At 45.0% G+C, this 13,783-nt stretch overlaps 1 protein-coding gene across 1 annotated transcript in view; it reads left to right on the top strand.

Annotated features, from left to right (window-relative positions):
• LOC109904450 (POU domain, class 2, transcription factor 2) overlaps positions 1-12,961 on the top strand; it is a 49,572-nt gene extending 36,611 nt beyond the window's left edge. Inside the window, exons 6-15 of the mRNA XM_031788561.1 lie at positions 1,886-2,113; positions 2,499-2,607; positions 2,818-2,915; positions 3,146-3,340; positions 3,552-3,842; positions 4,112-4,303; positions 4,764-4,812; positions 5,171-5,318; positions 7,532-7,605; positions 8,751-12,961. Coding sequence (XP_031644421.1) covers positions 1,886-2,113; positions 2,499-2,607; positions 2,818-2,915; positions 3,146-3,340; positions 3,552-3,842; positions 4,112-4,303; positions 4,764-4,812; positions 5,171-5,318; positions 7,532-7,605; positions 8,751-9,049 — 1,683 coding nt within the window. The 3' untranslated portion in view covers positions 9,050-12,961. The remainder of the gene's footprint in view (positions 1-1,885; positions 2,114-2,498; positions 2,608-2,817; positions 2,916-3,145; positions 3,341-3,551; positions 3,843-4,111; positions 4,304-4,763; positions 4,813-5,170; positions 5,319-7,531; positions 7,606-8,750) is intronic.
• Positions 12,962-13,783: the final 822 nt, after the last annotated feature.

Here is a 13,783-nt window from a genome sequence, read left to right as displayed (position 1 = left end):
GCTCCACAAAAGCCGTGGCCCTTGCAGAGCAAGGGGAACAACTACTCCAAGTCTCAGAGCGAGTGATGTTTGAAATGCTATTAGCGCGCGCTAACTAGCTAGCCATTTCACTTTGGTTACACCAGCCTCATCTCGGGAGTTGATAGGGCTGAAGTCATAAACAGCGCAATGCTTGAAGCATTGCGAAGAGCTGCTGGCATAATGCACTAAAGTGCTGTTTGAATGAATGCTTACGAGCCTGCTGGTGCCTACCATCGCTCAGTCAGTCTGCTCTATCAAATCATAGACTTAATTATAACATAATAACACACAGAAATACGAGCCTTAGGTCATTAATATGGTCGAAACCGGAAACTATCATCTCACAAAATGTTTATTCATTCAGTGAAATACGGAACCGTTCCGTATTTTACCTAACGGGTGGCATCCATAAGTCTAAATATTCCTGTTACATTGCACAACCTTCAATGTTATGTCATAATTACGTAAAATTCTGGCAAATTAGTTCGCAACGAGCCAGGCGGCCCAAACTGTTGCAAATACCCTGACTGCGTGCAATGAACGCAAGAGAAGTGACACAATTTCACCTGGTTAATATTACCTGCTAACCTGGGTTTATTTTAGCTAAATATGCAGGTTTAAAAATATATACTTCTGTGTATTGATTTCAAGAAAGGCATTGATGTTTATGGTTAGGTACGTGCAACGATTGTGCTTTTTCGCAAATGCACTTTTGTTAAATCATCCCCCGTTTGGCGAAGTTGGCTGTCTTTGTTAGGAAGAAATAGTCTTCACACAGTTCGCAATGAGCCAGGCGGCCCAAACTGCCGCATATACCCTTACTCTGTTGCAAGAGAAGTGACACATTTTCCCTAGTTAAAATAAATTCATGTTAGCAGGCAATATTAACAAAATATGCAGGACTGTGTATTGATTTTAAGAAAGGCATTGATGTTTATGGTTAGGTACACGTTGGAGCAACGGCAGTCCTTTTTCGCGAATGCGCACCACATCGATTATATGCAACGCAGGACACGCTAGATAAACTAATAATATCATCAACCATGTGCAGTTAACTAGTGATTATGATTGATTGTTTTTTATAAGATATGTTTAATGCTAGCTAGCAACTTACCTTGGCTTCTTAATGCATTCGCGTAACAGGCAGGCTCCTCGTGGAGTGCAATGAGAGGCAGGTGGTTAGAGCGTTGGACTAGTTAACTGTAAGGTTGCAAGATTAAATCCCCGAGCTGACAAGCTAAAAACCTGTCGTTCTGCCCCTGAACGAGGCAGTTAACCCACCGTTCCTAGGCCGTCATTGAAAATAAGAATGTGTTCTTAACTGACTTGCCTAGTTAAATAAAGGTGTAAAAAATAAAAAATAATAGTACAATTTTCAAAAAATCTGCCAAATCGGTGTCCAAAATTACAGATTTCCGATTGTTATGAAAACTTGAAAATCGGCCCTAATTAATCGGCCATTCCGATTAATCGGCCGACCTCTAGTAGAAAGGCTTTTACATGGAACCCAAAAGGGTTCTTCAAAGGGTTCTTCTATGGGGACAGGCAAAGAACCATTTAAGGTTCTAGATAGCACCTTTTTTTCTAAGAGTGTAGTGTGTAGGCGGTTAGGGTAGGCTTATTCTGCTTCGCTCTTGCTTGCGTCTTACCAAGGTTGGGGCGAATTCCATTTCAACTCAATTCTGTCTTCAGATTTTCCTCATTCCTGAATTGACTGAATTAAAATGGAATTGATCCCACCTCTGCCTCTTCCTGCCTGCGCAAACTCTGAATGACACTATTCTCTACCTCTTTTGCTTTTTCCCCCTCCTCTCTTTGGGCAAACCCTACCCTTTCCTCCCCCTCCCTTCCCCCTGTTCCTCAGCTGGCTGCCCTCTTGCCTGCGCAGCAGCAGCTGTTGCTTCAGCAGGCCCAGGCTCAACTCCTGGCCGCTGCCGTGCAGCAGTCCAACGCGGCTCACGCTGCTCATGCCGCCCACGCAGCAGCCCAAGCCAATCAGCAGCAGCAGCAACAACAGCAGCAGCAGCTGACCAAACAAGAGCATGCCCAGCCTCAGCTCACGCTCTCTCAACCTATCCAGCTCACCGCCCAGGTAGGAGCGGCCAGTCACGGATCAGATATGACCAGCTTTAAGCCAATTTAACTCACTAACCAACACTTGTCTATGTCAGAAGGGTTTCTCCATATACTCTTGGGTGATGTTACTTTAAAGGCTGGGGCTTTGCTCATTTCCTTGCATTATATTTCCTCCAAGGGTGTGTGTGTTGCTCTTTTCAGAAATCATACAAGACTTGTTGACCTTCCCTCCCTCTCTCCCCTTCTCTCCCCTTCTCTCCCTCCCTCCCTCCCTCCCTCCCTCCCTCCCTCCCTCCCTCCCTCCCTCCCTCCCTCCCTCCCTCCCTCCCTCCCTCCCTCCCTCCCTCCCTCCCTCCCTCCCTCCCTCCCTCCCCTTCTCTCCCTCTCCCTCCCTCCTGTAGGATATCCAGCAACTGTTGCAGCTGCAGCAGTTAGTCCTGATGCCCGGCCATCACCTGCAGTCTCCTCAGTTCCTCCTGCCTCAGGCCCAGGGACAACAGGGGCAGCAGGGTAAGTGGGACCTACTAAGTAAGTGGGAACCACCATCATCAACACTGTGACTTACTCTTTCCACAAAACAATGTATAGCTTGGCATTATGATCTAACTGCTTAGTTCTAAAACAAGTTAGAATAAAGTGTTAGAATACAGTTAAAATACAATAGTGTTCATATAATTACAATACCAATAGTGTTAACTCCTTGTCCGTTGTGTTCCTCAGGTTTGCTCTCGACACCAAATTTAATTTCGCTACCTCAGCATCAGCAAAGCCAGGGGAGTCTTCTAACTACTCCACCCAGGCTGGGACTGCAAGCACAGGTATAGTATTATTGAAAATCACCTCGAATGTGTGTGTGTGTGTGTGTTGAGACTACACTTTATAACATACTTGTACTACATACTTGTAAGTAAATAAATTAAGTCAAGAAAATTCATCTTCACAACCTCGCCATAGATCTTTCATCAGCCGTCAATAGCTAATGTCGGTGTGCCAGCCACCCTTTGCCATTCGACAGCAATGATATAGGTTTATGTCTCACGCACTGTAGCGTCGTCACGGTGACGGCCTCACGTCGTTACAGAGGGACAAGAGCGGGGACGGCGGTGTGACCTCCGGGGCCTCGGCCGCCCCCATGACCTCGGTGACCTCTGGCCCGCACGGCGAGGAGCCAAGTGACCTGGAGGAGCTGGAGCAGTTCGCCCGCACCTTCAAACAGAGACGCATCAAACTGGGCTTCACACAGGTACGTGTGTGTGTGTGTGTGTGTGTGTGTGTGTGTGTGTGTGTGTGTGTAATGAAATGTGAAATGTGATAGAGGTCAAGAGGAGCGTGAGCAATTTGATCAAGCTAGGCACATGGTGTCGGAGTGTGTGTGTTTGCAGTGACGGGGGTCAGGAGGCGCTGGACGCCTGAATGAAGATGAATGTTTAACACAAATGATCTCCCCCCCCCAGGGTGACGTTGGCATGGCAATGGGGAAACTGTATGGGAATGACTTCAGCCAGACCACCATCTCTCGCTTCGAGGCCCTCAACCTGAGCTTTAAGAACATGTGCAAGCTCAAGCCTCTGCTTGAGAAGTGGCTAAACGATGCAGAGACCATGGCGATAGACAACATGCTTCCCAGCCCCAGCTCTCTCTCCTCCCCCATGATGGGGTTTGAGGGCATGACGGGGCGCCGCAGGAAGAAACGCACCAGCATTGAGACCAACGTCCGCGTGGCCTTAGAGCGCAACTTCATCTCGGTGAGAAAGAGAGAAGTCCCACACCAGACCCCTGGGGAACCCACTCAAATCACATAGTACTCTACACTGCACTCGCAGTAGAGTACATAAACCAACGATTCTGTCCACAACAGTTTAATGAAGTTTATTTCCCTTTTTTTATGAACATTTCATTATCTAAATACCACTATTGAAAGTAACATTGACAACATGTCTGATTTATGCGATATATAATGTTTGTGGCCCATGACAACATGTTTGATCATGATTTCTGACCGTGTTCCCTTCAGAACCAGAAGCCTAACTCAGAGGAGATCCTCCTGATGGGAAAGCAGCTCAACATGGAGAAGGAGGTGATCCGGGTCTGGTTCTGCAACCGGCGCCAGAAAGAGAAACGCATCAACCCCTGCAGTGCCACCCCTCCCCTGCCCAGCCAGTCCTCCCTTGTGACGCACAAACCCCCCTGCTACAACCCACACATGGTATGACCCCGCACTCACCTCACCCCCTCCCACCCTCCCCACCAACCCTCACCAGGCCTGTCATTGGCAGGCCTTTGGTCCTTTGCCTCTCTGTTCCTTAGTTTGGAAACAAACTCTGTCTAAATACAAGCCTGTCATCGTGAGAGGAATAGATCTTTGACTCTCTGTATCTATGGACATGCCCCCCTCCCTCTGCACGACCCCATGTATGACCCTGTTGCCTAACCCATCCAGCACTGCTCCACTCTCAGCGCCGTGCAAACACAGTGTCGTATGAGGTGTGATACGTTACACACCCGACCCACCCGTCATCACAGTTACGCCACGAGAGCCTGTTTCTTCTGTCTCTCTCCTGCTCACAACCTATCCACCTCTCTCTCTCTCTCTCACTTTCTCTTTCTGCCTTTTTTTTCTCTTTCTTTCTCTCTCTATCTTGCTTTCTTTCTCTCTCTCTCTCCAGATGTCTAGTCAGGGGCTGCACCAGGCTGCCACCAGCCTCAGCACAACCGGTGAGGAAATTGATTTTTGGATACATTTGTGTTTTTGTGACGCTAGTGCCAGAGGTCTAAATTCCCTTTAGTGGACTAAGACAGAGGCGAGTTCAGATGGTTCTCAAACCCAGTACCAATGGGCATTGGGACAACGTACCGATGCCACAGTAGGCTGCTGAGGGAAGAACAGCTCATAATAATGGAGACCATATGTGTTTGATTGTATTTGAGACCGTTCCACTGATTCCGCTCTAGTCATTAACACAAGCCCGTCCTCCCCAATAATGGTACCACCAACCTCCTGTAATCAATGTAACCAAATGTACTGTATACCATTCATATTACTGATGTTTCTCTCTCTCTCTCTCTTTCTCAGTGACCAGCCCATCGCCCTCGGCAACCTGCCCTCTGACCCCCAGTGGCTCTGCAACTATGAGCTCCGCCGCCTCCTCTGTGACTCCGCCTCCACACAGCACAGCCAGCAACGCCCCTCCCACCCTCAGTGCCCACAGCCTGAATGCTGGGTGAGTCTCTCTCTCTCCTACTACTCTACACTTACTCAATCTAACACTGAACAATCGCGCATACTCAAACAAATACACTTTGATAGTAGATGCTGGGTTAGTGTCCCCTGATTATATAACTCAAAACCTGTGATCTCCTCTATCCTCTCTCTACCCTTTGCACAGTCAACGACTACTGCACATGTGCTCAATCTAACACTGACTCCTAAACACTGAATCCTCAACACACTTTTCTGTGTTTCACCACTTTGCCAGGTTGTCATTTCAAATTAGAATAATTTCCCAATGGACCTACCTAGTTAGATTCAGGTTGAATAGATTGATTAAATAAACAGCAGAATGCACGCAATGACAAGCTACAGTACCTAGCGGAACTGACATTCTGAGACTTACAAGCATTTCGCTGCATCTGCTATAACATCTGCTAAACTGTGAACGCAAACAATAAACAGGAATTGGTGGTATTTACTGACTTGCTGGGAATTCATGGTATGCGACGACATGTGGTATGTCAAGCTACCCCACCTGTTTTGCAGCAAATCTGCAAGTTCTCACACATATGAAGGAACATGCAATTACAAGACTGTTCAAAAGTTTGGGGTCACTTAGAAATGTCCTTGTTTTTCAAAGAAAACCACGTTTTTTTTTGTCAATTAAAATAACATCAAATTGATCAGAAATACAGTGTAGACATTGTTGTTGTAAATTACTATTGTAGCTGGAAACGGCAGGTTTTTATGGAATATCTACATAGGCGTACAGAGGCCCATTATCAGCAACCATCACTCCTGTGTTCCAATGGCACATTGTGTTAACTAATCCAAGTTTATCATTTTAAAAGGCTAATTGATCATTAGAAAACCCTTTTGCAATTATCTTAGCACAGCTGAAAGCTGTTGTTCTGATTAAAGAAGCAATAAAACTGGCCTTCTTTAGACTAGTTGAGTATCTGAGCGTCTGCATTTGTGGGTTTGATTTCCGACTCAAAATGGCCAGAAACGAAGACCTTTCTTCTGAAACTTGTCAGTCTATTCTTGTTCTGAGAAATGAAGGCTATTCCATGTGAGAAATTGCCAAGAAACTGAAGATCTCGTACAACGCTGTGTACTACTCCCTTCACAGAACAGCGCAAACTGTCTGAGTTCCTCTGTCCAGTGTCTGTGTTCTTTTGACCATCATCTTTTCTTTTTATTGACCAGTCTGAGATATGGCTTTTTCTTTGCAACTCCGCCTAGAAGGCCAGCATCCCGGAGTCGCTTCTTCACTGTTGACGTTGAGACGGGTGTTTTGCAGGTACTATTTAATGAAGCTGTCAGTTGAGGACTTGTGAGGCGTCTGTTTCTCAAACTAGACACTGTAATGTACTTGTCCTCTTGCTCAGTTGTGCCCTGGGGCCTCCCACTCCTCTTTCTATTCTGGTTAGAGACAGTTTGCGCTGTCCTGTGAAGGGAGTAGTACACAGTGTTGTACGAGATCTTCAGTTTCTTGGCAATTTCTCACATGGAATAGCCTTCATTTCTCAGAACAACAATAGACTGATGAGTTTCAGAAGAAAGTTTCTGGCCATTTTGAGCCGGTAACAATGCGGATGCCACAGATACTCAACTAGTCTAAAGAAGGCCAGTTTTATTGCTTCTTTAATCAGGACAACAGTTTTTCAGCTGTGCTAACATAATTGCAAAAGGGTTTTCTAATGATCAATTAGCCTTTTAAAATGATAAACTTGGATTAGCTAACACAACGTGCCATTGGAACACAGGAGTGATGGTTGCTGATAATGGACCTCTGCACGCCTATGTAGATATTCCATAAAAAAATCTGCCATTTCCAGCTATAATATTCATTTACAACATTAACAATGTCTACACTGTATTTTTGATCAATTTGATGTTATTTTAATGGACAAAAAACAAGGACATTTCTAAGTGACCCTAAACTTTTGAACGGCAGTGTTTGTCTGCAGGCATAGACGTGCTAGTCAACCCAGACTCAGAAACAGGCCAATGCATACAATCAAATCATATTGTGCTTCCATATCAGACATAAATGAGGCCGTTTGATTAATGAGCTTTCACTTAACCCTCTTGGTCCTTTCTCGATTAACCCTCTTGGTCCTTTCTCCATCTCTGCATGTGTGTGTCTGTTTGAATGTGTGTGTATTTTAATGTGTGTGTATGTGCACATGGATGAATATGGATCCATACATATTCCAGGAACACAATGATGGGAGTAAGCACAGGGATGAACCAGGCTCTCATCAGCAGCAATCCCCTGGCCACAATGCAAGGTGTGTTAGTCTGACAAAATCAGTGTCTATCCAGATGATGGATTAGTATTCTGATTTGTAATAAGCGCGCGCAACTCGGACTCTCACCTACATCAAGCTCTGATGCCAAGAGGAGAAAATGTTGAGTTAACCGTGCAGATCTCAAGGCAGAAAGGAATATGTGCCTCAGTTTGCTATCATTTCAACATGGGATTTCAAATCAATTGAAATTGCATGTCTTCACACCATCCCATCCGTATCGCCGCCAAGTAGATACTGTGAGTGTTGTGTGTGTCTGTGCGTTTGTGCCAAGTACGAGTTAGCTTTCCTGCAAGCTCTGGCTGACTAAGCTCTCCCTGCTTTAGTCACACTACTTTCTCTCATCTGTTGCAATATCTCACCATCGTCATCGCCATCCGTCATCTCACCTTCGTCATCGCCATCCTTCATCTCACCGTGTAATCAGTTACAGTGTCACCCAAATCGATGCCAACGTATCTCTGGTAGGTGTATTAACTTATATTCTTTCTCCTCTACCTTTCTTTTCCCCTTCCAATCCTTCCACCTGCCTCTCTCACCCTGTCCCTTCCACCTGCCTCTCTCACCCCTTCCCCCTGCGTCTCTCACCCTGTCCCTTCCACCTGCCTCTCTCACCCCTTCCCTTCCACCTGCCTCTCTCAACCCGCCCCTTCCACCTGCCTCTCTCACCCCGTCCCTTCCACCTGCCTCTCTCACCCCGTCCCTTCCCCCTGTCTCTCTCACCCCGTCCCTTCCACCTGCCTCTCACCCTGTCCCTTCCCCCTGCCTCTCTCACCCCGTCCCTTCCCCCTGCCTCTCTCACCCCGTCCCTTCCCCCTGCCTCTCTCACCCCGTCCCTTCCCCCTGCCTCTCTCACCCCGTCCCTTCCCCCTGCCCCTCTCACCCCGTCCCTTCCCCCTGTCTCTCTCACCCCGTCCCTTCCACCTGCCTCTCACCCCGTCCCTTCCCCCTGCCTCTCTCACCCCGTCCCTTCCCCCTGCCTCTCTCACCCCGTCCCTTCCCCCTGCCTCTCTCACCCCGTCCCTTCCCCTTGCCTCTCTCACCCCGTCCCTTCCCCCTGCCTCTCTCACCCCGTCCCTTCCCCCTGCCTCTCTCACCCCGTCCCCTGTAACTCTATCATGGTTCAGCTCTGGCTGCCAGTGGTGGGCAGCTGCCCATTTCCAGTCTTGAGGCCGGAGGTCAGATGATCCTGGGCGGGGCTGGGGTTCGCCCCTCCCTATTCCTCAACCGCCACACCCTCCTGCCTATGGCGTCCCACCAAGCCTGTGTGGGATTGGTCGGCGGTCCCAGGGGCGACTCTCCGCCCCCCCGCGCCAGTGGCATGGACGTCGACTCCTGCTCCGCCTCTCCCTGCTCCAGCCCTGCCTCCTTCTGCTCGTTCAGCGAAGCCTCACCGCCGCCGCTTGGCGGGGCCATGGCCGAGTGACGACGACACAACCCAAAGGTTCCTGTCGGAAGGTGGAGGAGGAGGAGGAGTTTTAGTGGAGCTTTACAGAAACACCTCGCCTTTCAACCAAAGCCATCTCTCTCTCCCTCCATTTGTCGCCTTCGCTCTCTCTGCCGGAGTCTTTCAAAGCCAAAAAATACACAGATTGAAAGAGGAAGACGAGAGCGAGGAAGAATGGAGAGGAGGAGAGAACAGGAGAACGGTGGAGAATTAAACCAAAAAAAATGATCTATACAGTTGGAGAGGTGGCATTGTGGAACGTTTTGTCGGCAGTGAATGCTAATGTACATTTACTCCTTTCTATGGAAAAGAACAAATGAGCTAAAAACAAACAGCTGAAAAGAGGGCAGGGATGACAACTGAACTAAGACTTTGTGTGAGAGATGGGTGGCAAGGACAGGAAAGACTTTCAACAAGCTTCAGTGGATGGATGGAAAGAAAACCACATTTTAAAAAACCTAGAAGGGAAAAACACACAAAGATAAACAATGACAAACATGCCAAAATCTCCAAAACCGAAATACCAAAAACTGAAACCAAAAAAAAAAAAACGGAGAGAAAAGCTTTACTTAAAAGACTTATGATTCTGATCTGTTCAGGATCAGCACATCACCCACACTCAAAAGCATGTATGATTTCATCGTAATATTATTATTATTTTTATTTAATAAAAAAAAAAACGTTTTCAACACTTATTTTTGTATTTTATATGATTTGATGATTTGATATAGATATCTTTGATATAGATATCTTTGATATCTTTGATATAGATATCTTTATTGATATAGATATCTTAGTAGTGTCAGTCCTCCCACATATCTTTGCCTACCTCTAGTGGCTGTACAGTTTCAACTTATTTACAGTACAAAGCCGTGTTGTAGATTTAGCAGTCACCTCGAATTAGTAGCTTTACAACTTATTTTGTGGTATGTTTTCCTATTCCATTTCCTTTGTTTATTTCACATTTTGCTGATTGAATCCTCATTGTCATGATCATCATAATAACCACCCTCGTCATTAAGGGCTATTAACTTCAACATCTGTTTAATATGATGAGATCTTGTTACCTCCTTTGTTTCTTAACCTCTTCTTCTTTCTTAACCCTCCCCTTGCGAAGATAAGGGCACTGGGCCTTTTTCTCAAAGGTTTGATGAGATTGGAGAGAACCCACTGGGAGGGATGTTAGACCGTACCTCCACGCAGAATATTTCCAGATCCTTTGTCTGCCCTTATGGACTTCCTTCTTCAATTCAAACGACAATGGGGGTTCAAGTCCGGAGACTGCAAAATGTTGATTTCTGTGGCCAATGAAACTTTTCTTTGTGGATTTGGATTAGTGCTTGGGAGTTATTGTCTTGCTGGAAGATTCACTTGTGGCAAAATAACCCCATAATGTCAAAGATCCACCACCATATTTTACCAGAATGAGGTACATTTCTGCATATTCTTCTGTATTTCAACGGCAAACCCACCACTCGTGTGCATGGCCAAATATATATATTTTTCATGTCATCTGATCATAGCACTGTCTGGAGTTTTATAAACAGCACTGGCACTTAGATTGGAACCGGGTGCTATGGTCAAAGGACATGGAAATAGAGCTCTTTGGCCACACACACCAGTGGTGGGTTTGGTTTTGAAAAACAGAAGAATATGTATAAAAGTACCTCATGCCAATGTTAAAATATGGTTGTGGACCTTTGATATTATGTGGCTATTTTGCTTCCACGGATCCCGGGGCCCTTCTTAAGGTCATCGGCGTCATTAACTTTACCAAATCCCAACCGGGCATTTTAACCAAAAACCTGGTTGCATCTGCCAGGAGACTGACAGTTGGCCACAAGTGGATCTCCCAGCAAGACAATAACCCCAAACACAAATCAAAATCCACAAAGAAATGGGTAATTGACCACAAAATCTCAATTTTGCAATGGCTACCTGTTGTTTGAAGGCTCAGTGTAGTTATCCTTGCAAGGGGAGGGTGCTAGAGTATTAAAAACCCGGGGTGTGAATCATTCTGATCCTTATCTTTTCTTTCTTTCTTTTTCTCTGAGCAATTGTATTAGTATAAAATAATATAATTTCCCCACTTATTTTGCAAACAAAAAGTATTTGTATAATTTATTTTATACTGTATTTTTTGCTAATCTTTATCAATGTATATATGAACACCAAAATGTACTCTAATGGCTGTTGCTTCAAGCACGCACGCATGCATACACACACACACACACACACACACACACACACACAGACACACACACACACACACACACTACTCTAGAATGTATCGGGATGTTGAAGCTAAATAATCTTTAATGCCTTTCATTATATTCGTTTGCCTGTTTTTTTTTCTCTCAATATAATTCTTTTTTCATATCATTCCACTGACATCATATCAGTCACTTCTAGTCAGTCACTCTTGGATACCAAAGCATTGTTTCGCCCAGCCGGAAGAGCAGGGAAAACAAGTGTTCAGACAGAGACCTCAGCCGTGTCAAAAACCAAACACCCCATAACAGAGGACGACTCCACACCAACCAAAAAAAAGGACAGCATCCCTCCGAGCCCCCAACCCCCTGCCCTCCACCCCTTCTGCCCCTCTCCTTAGCCTCGAAAGATGGGGTCAAAGAGCCAAAAAAAAGAAGATGAGAAGAAAACAAAAAGACTGCCCAGAGGAGTCAAAGGCAAAAAGAGGATCTGATGGAAACTGCAGGGGAAAACGGAGGAGAAAGCTGGAACGAAGGACCAAAACCAAAAAATAACCTTACCAAAACCTACGTATGAGCGACTTAACTGAACAGATGAGAAACCAAAAACCAAATACAACACGTTGTGGACAAAGAAGTGGAGGAGGAAGATAAGGAAGAGGAGGAGGCTTTAGAGTCTGTCACAGCCTGAGAGGCTCCCTCTCTCACTCTCTCCTCCCTCCTCCATTTGTGACCTCACTTTGTTCACCCTTTTCCTGGATGGAGGAACAGCTAATGACCTCACGGAACTGAATTTAAGAATATATATTTTTCTTTTTTTTTGCTTTTTATGGTTGGTCTGTCGATTGCTGTATGACTTTGTCTCATTGCTTTCTACTTGTAATGGAGATGATGGGGTCATTTATTGCCTATTTTCATATCTGGTCTGGGCTATTATTGGCGTGCTCTGGCTTTTTTTTTTTTCATTCGGTGGTTGGAAATAATACTGTGAAAATGTGGCTTCCAAATTTTTTTCTTTGAGCAAGAATGTTGTGAAAAAGCCAAAACTGAATACCAAAAGCAAAACTGTTTGACACACAGACATACCAAATAACAACCAAATCAATGCACAATTGTCGGAGAGGAACAGTTGGATAACTGTGTTTGTGCTAGGGTTTTCTGGACAGATATGTAGAGAGACTGGTTGAGTGTGTGTGTGTGTGTGTGTGTGTGTGTGTGTGTGTGTGTGTGTGTGTGTGTGTGTATTCAGGCATGCTACCATACATGATTGCGCACATACCTGTGTGTGAGATATGGATGGCGTGTATGTGACAGGAGAGCAAAAGAGAGACCGAATGAGTGTGTAGAAAGAGCTGTTCTCTCGCATATATGAACCAAACCATAAAGATTCAGTACACACTCTTCTGTCCAGTGTGCCACAGAATACTGTTCGATAAACACATGAAACTACACATGTGAAACGAGGCATACTTGGGCACATATAGGCAGATATTAAAGGCAACCAATGATAATATTGTGGGGAGGGGCGGGCGGGAAATCAACTGAAAACCAGTTGACCTACCCTTTATAGGGAATGTATCTGTTAGTGCTTCAATAGATTTTGTAGGAAAAAAAGCTATATCTTCTACTGCTAATGTATAAAAGGCTGTGAAATGATCCTTGATAAAAAAAAAATGTTGATGATAACGATGACTTGATTTTAGACCAAAAGCTTTAAACTATCTCTCTGGGGATCTTTGTTTTGAAGGTGTATATCTATTCATGTGAGGTGGAAGATGAGTTTCTTTGCAAAAGATTTGTATGTTACGAACTCTCACTTGTTTGTTTATTGATTTATTTCAATGATGTAAATTCTTTTTTTTCTATTTCTGGATTCAGACCTTTGTAATAGTTGGGGATTGTGAGGTTGTATTTTGAAGAGAGGCGTTCTTGGGATTAAGACAAGAAGACAAAATGCTTTAAAACACAAAGACAAAAGGCCAAGCTTTAAAACAAAAACCAAATGTAAAGACTGTTCTTGTACTGGGTGTCATCTCAGAGCCCGTCTCAACTGATAAAAGCCCTAACCTGAGAGAGAGAGAGAGAGAGAGAGAGAGAGAGAGAGATTCAAACAGATCCATGAAATGGGTCCATTTTAGAGTAATAGTGGCCCCTGAAATTTCTCCTTTCACTTTTCTACTTAAACCTGTGTGTGCCAATAGGAGTTCAAACACATCTAGATGCCTCTATATGTTCATACGATCTCCAGCTCTCTCTCTTGCTCTCTGATCCCGTCTTTTATTTCAAGAGAGCGACGTCATATATACCTCATGTACTTTGATGAAAAACCAAATAGACAGAAGCTTTAATGTGACCATGGTCGTCTTGGTTCAGCAGAGGGATACAATAACTGGCCTGGCTATTGAGTTTGATGAACAAGACTTTCCAAAACTTTTTAAAATAACAGTTTGTAAGCAGTTTCCTTGGGTTTTATAGGTAACACGTGCTATGACCTCACTCCTCA

This window comes from Oncorhynchus kisutch, linkage group LG14, assembly GCF_002021735.2.
Source record: "Oncorhynchus kisutch isolate 150728-3 linkage group LG14, Okis_V2, whole genome shotgun sequence".
In the NCBI taxonomy this organism is placed as follows: Eukaryota; Metazoa; Chordata; class Actinopteri; order Salmoniformes; family Salmonidae; genus Oncorhynchus; species Oncorhynchus kisutch.
The sequence above is the reverse complement of the archived record's forward strand: the minus strand, read 5'-3'. Positions and strand labels throughout refer to the sequence as shown.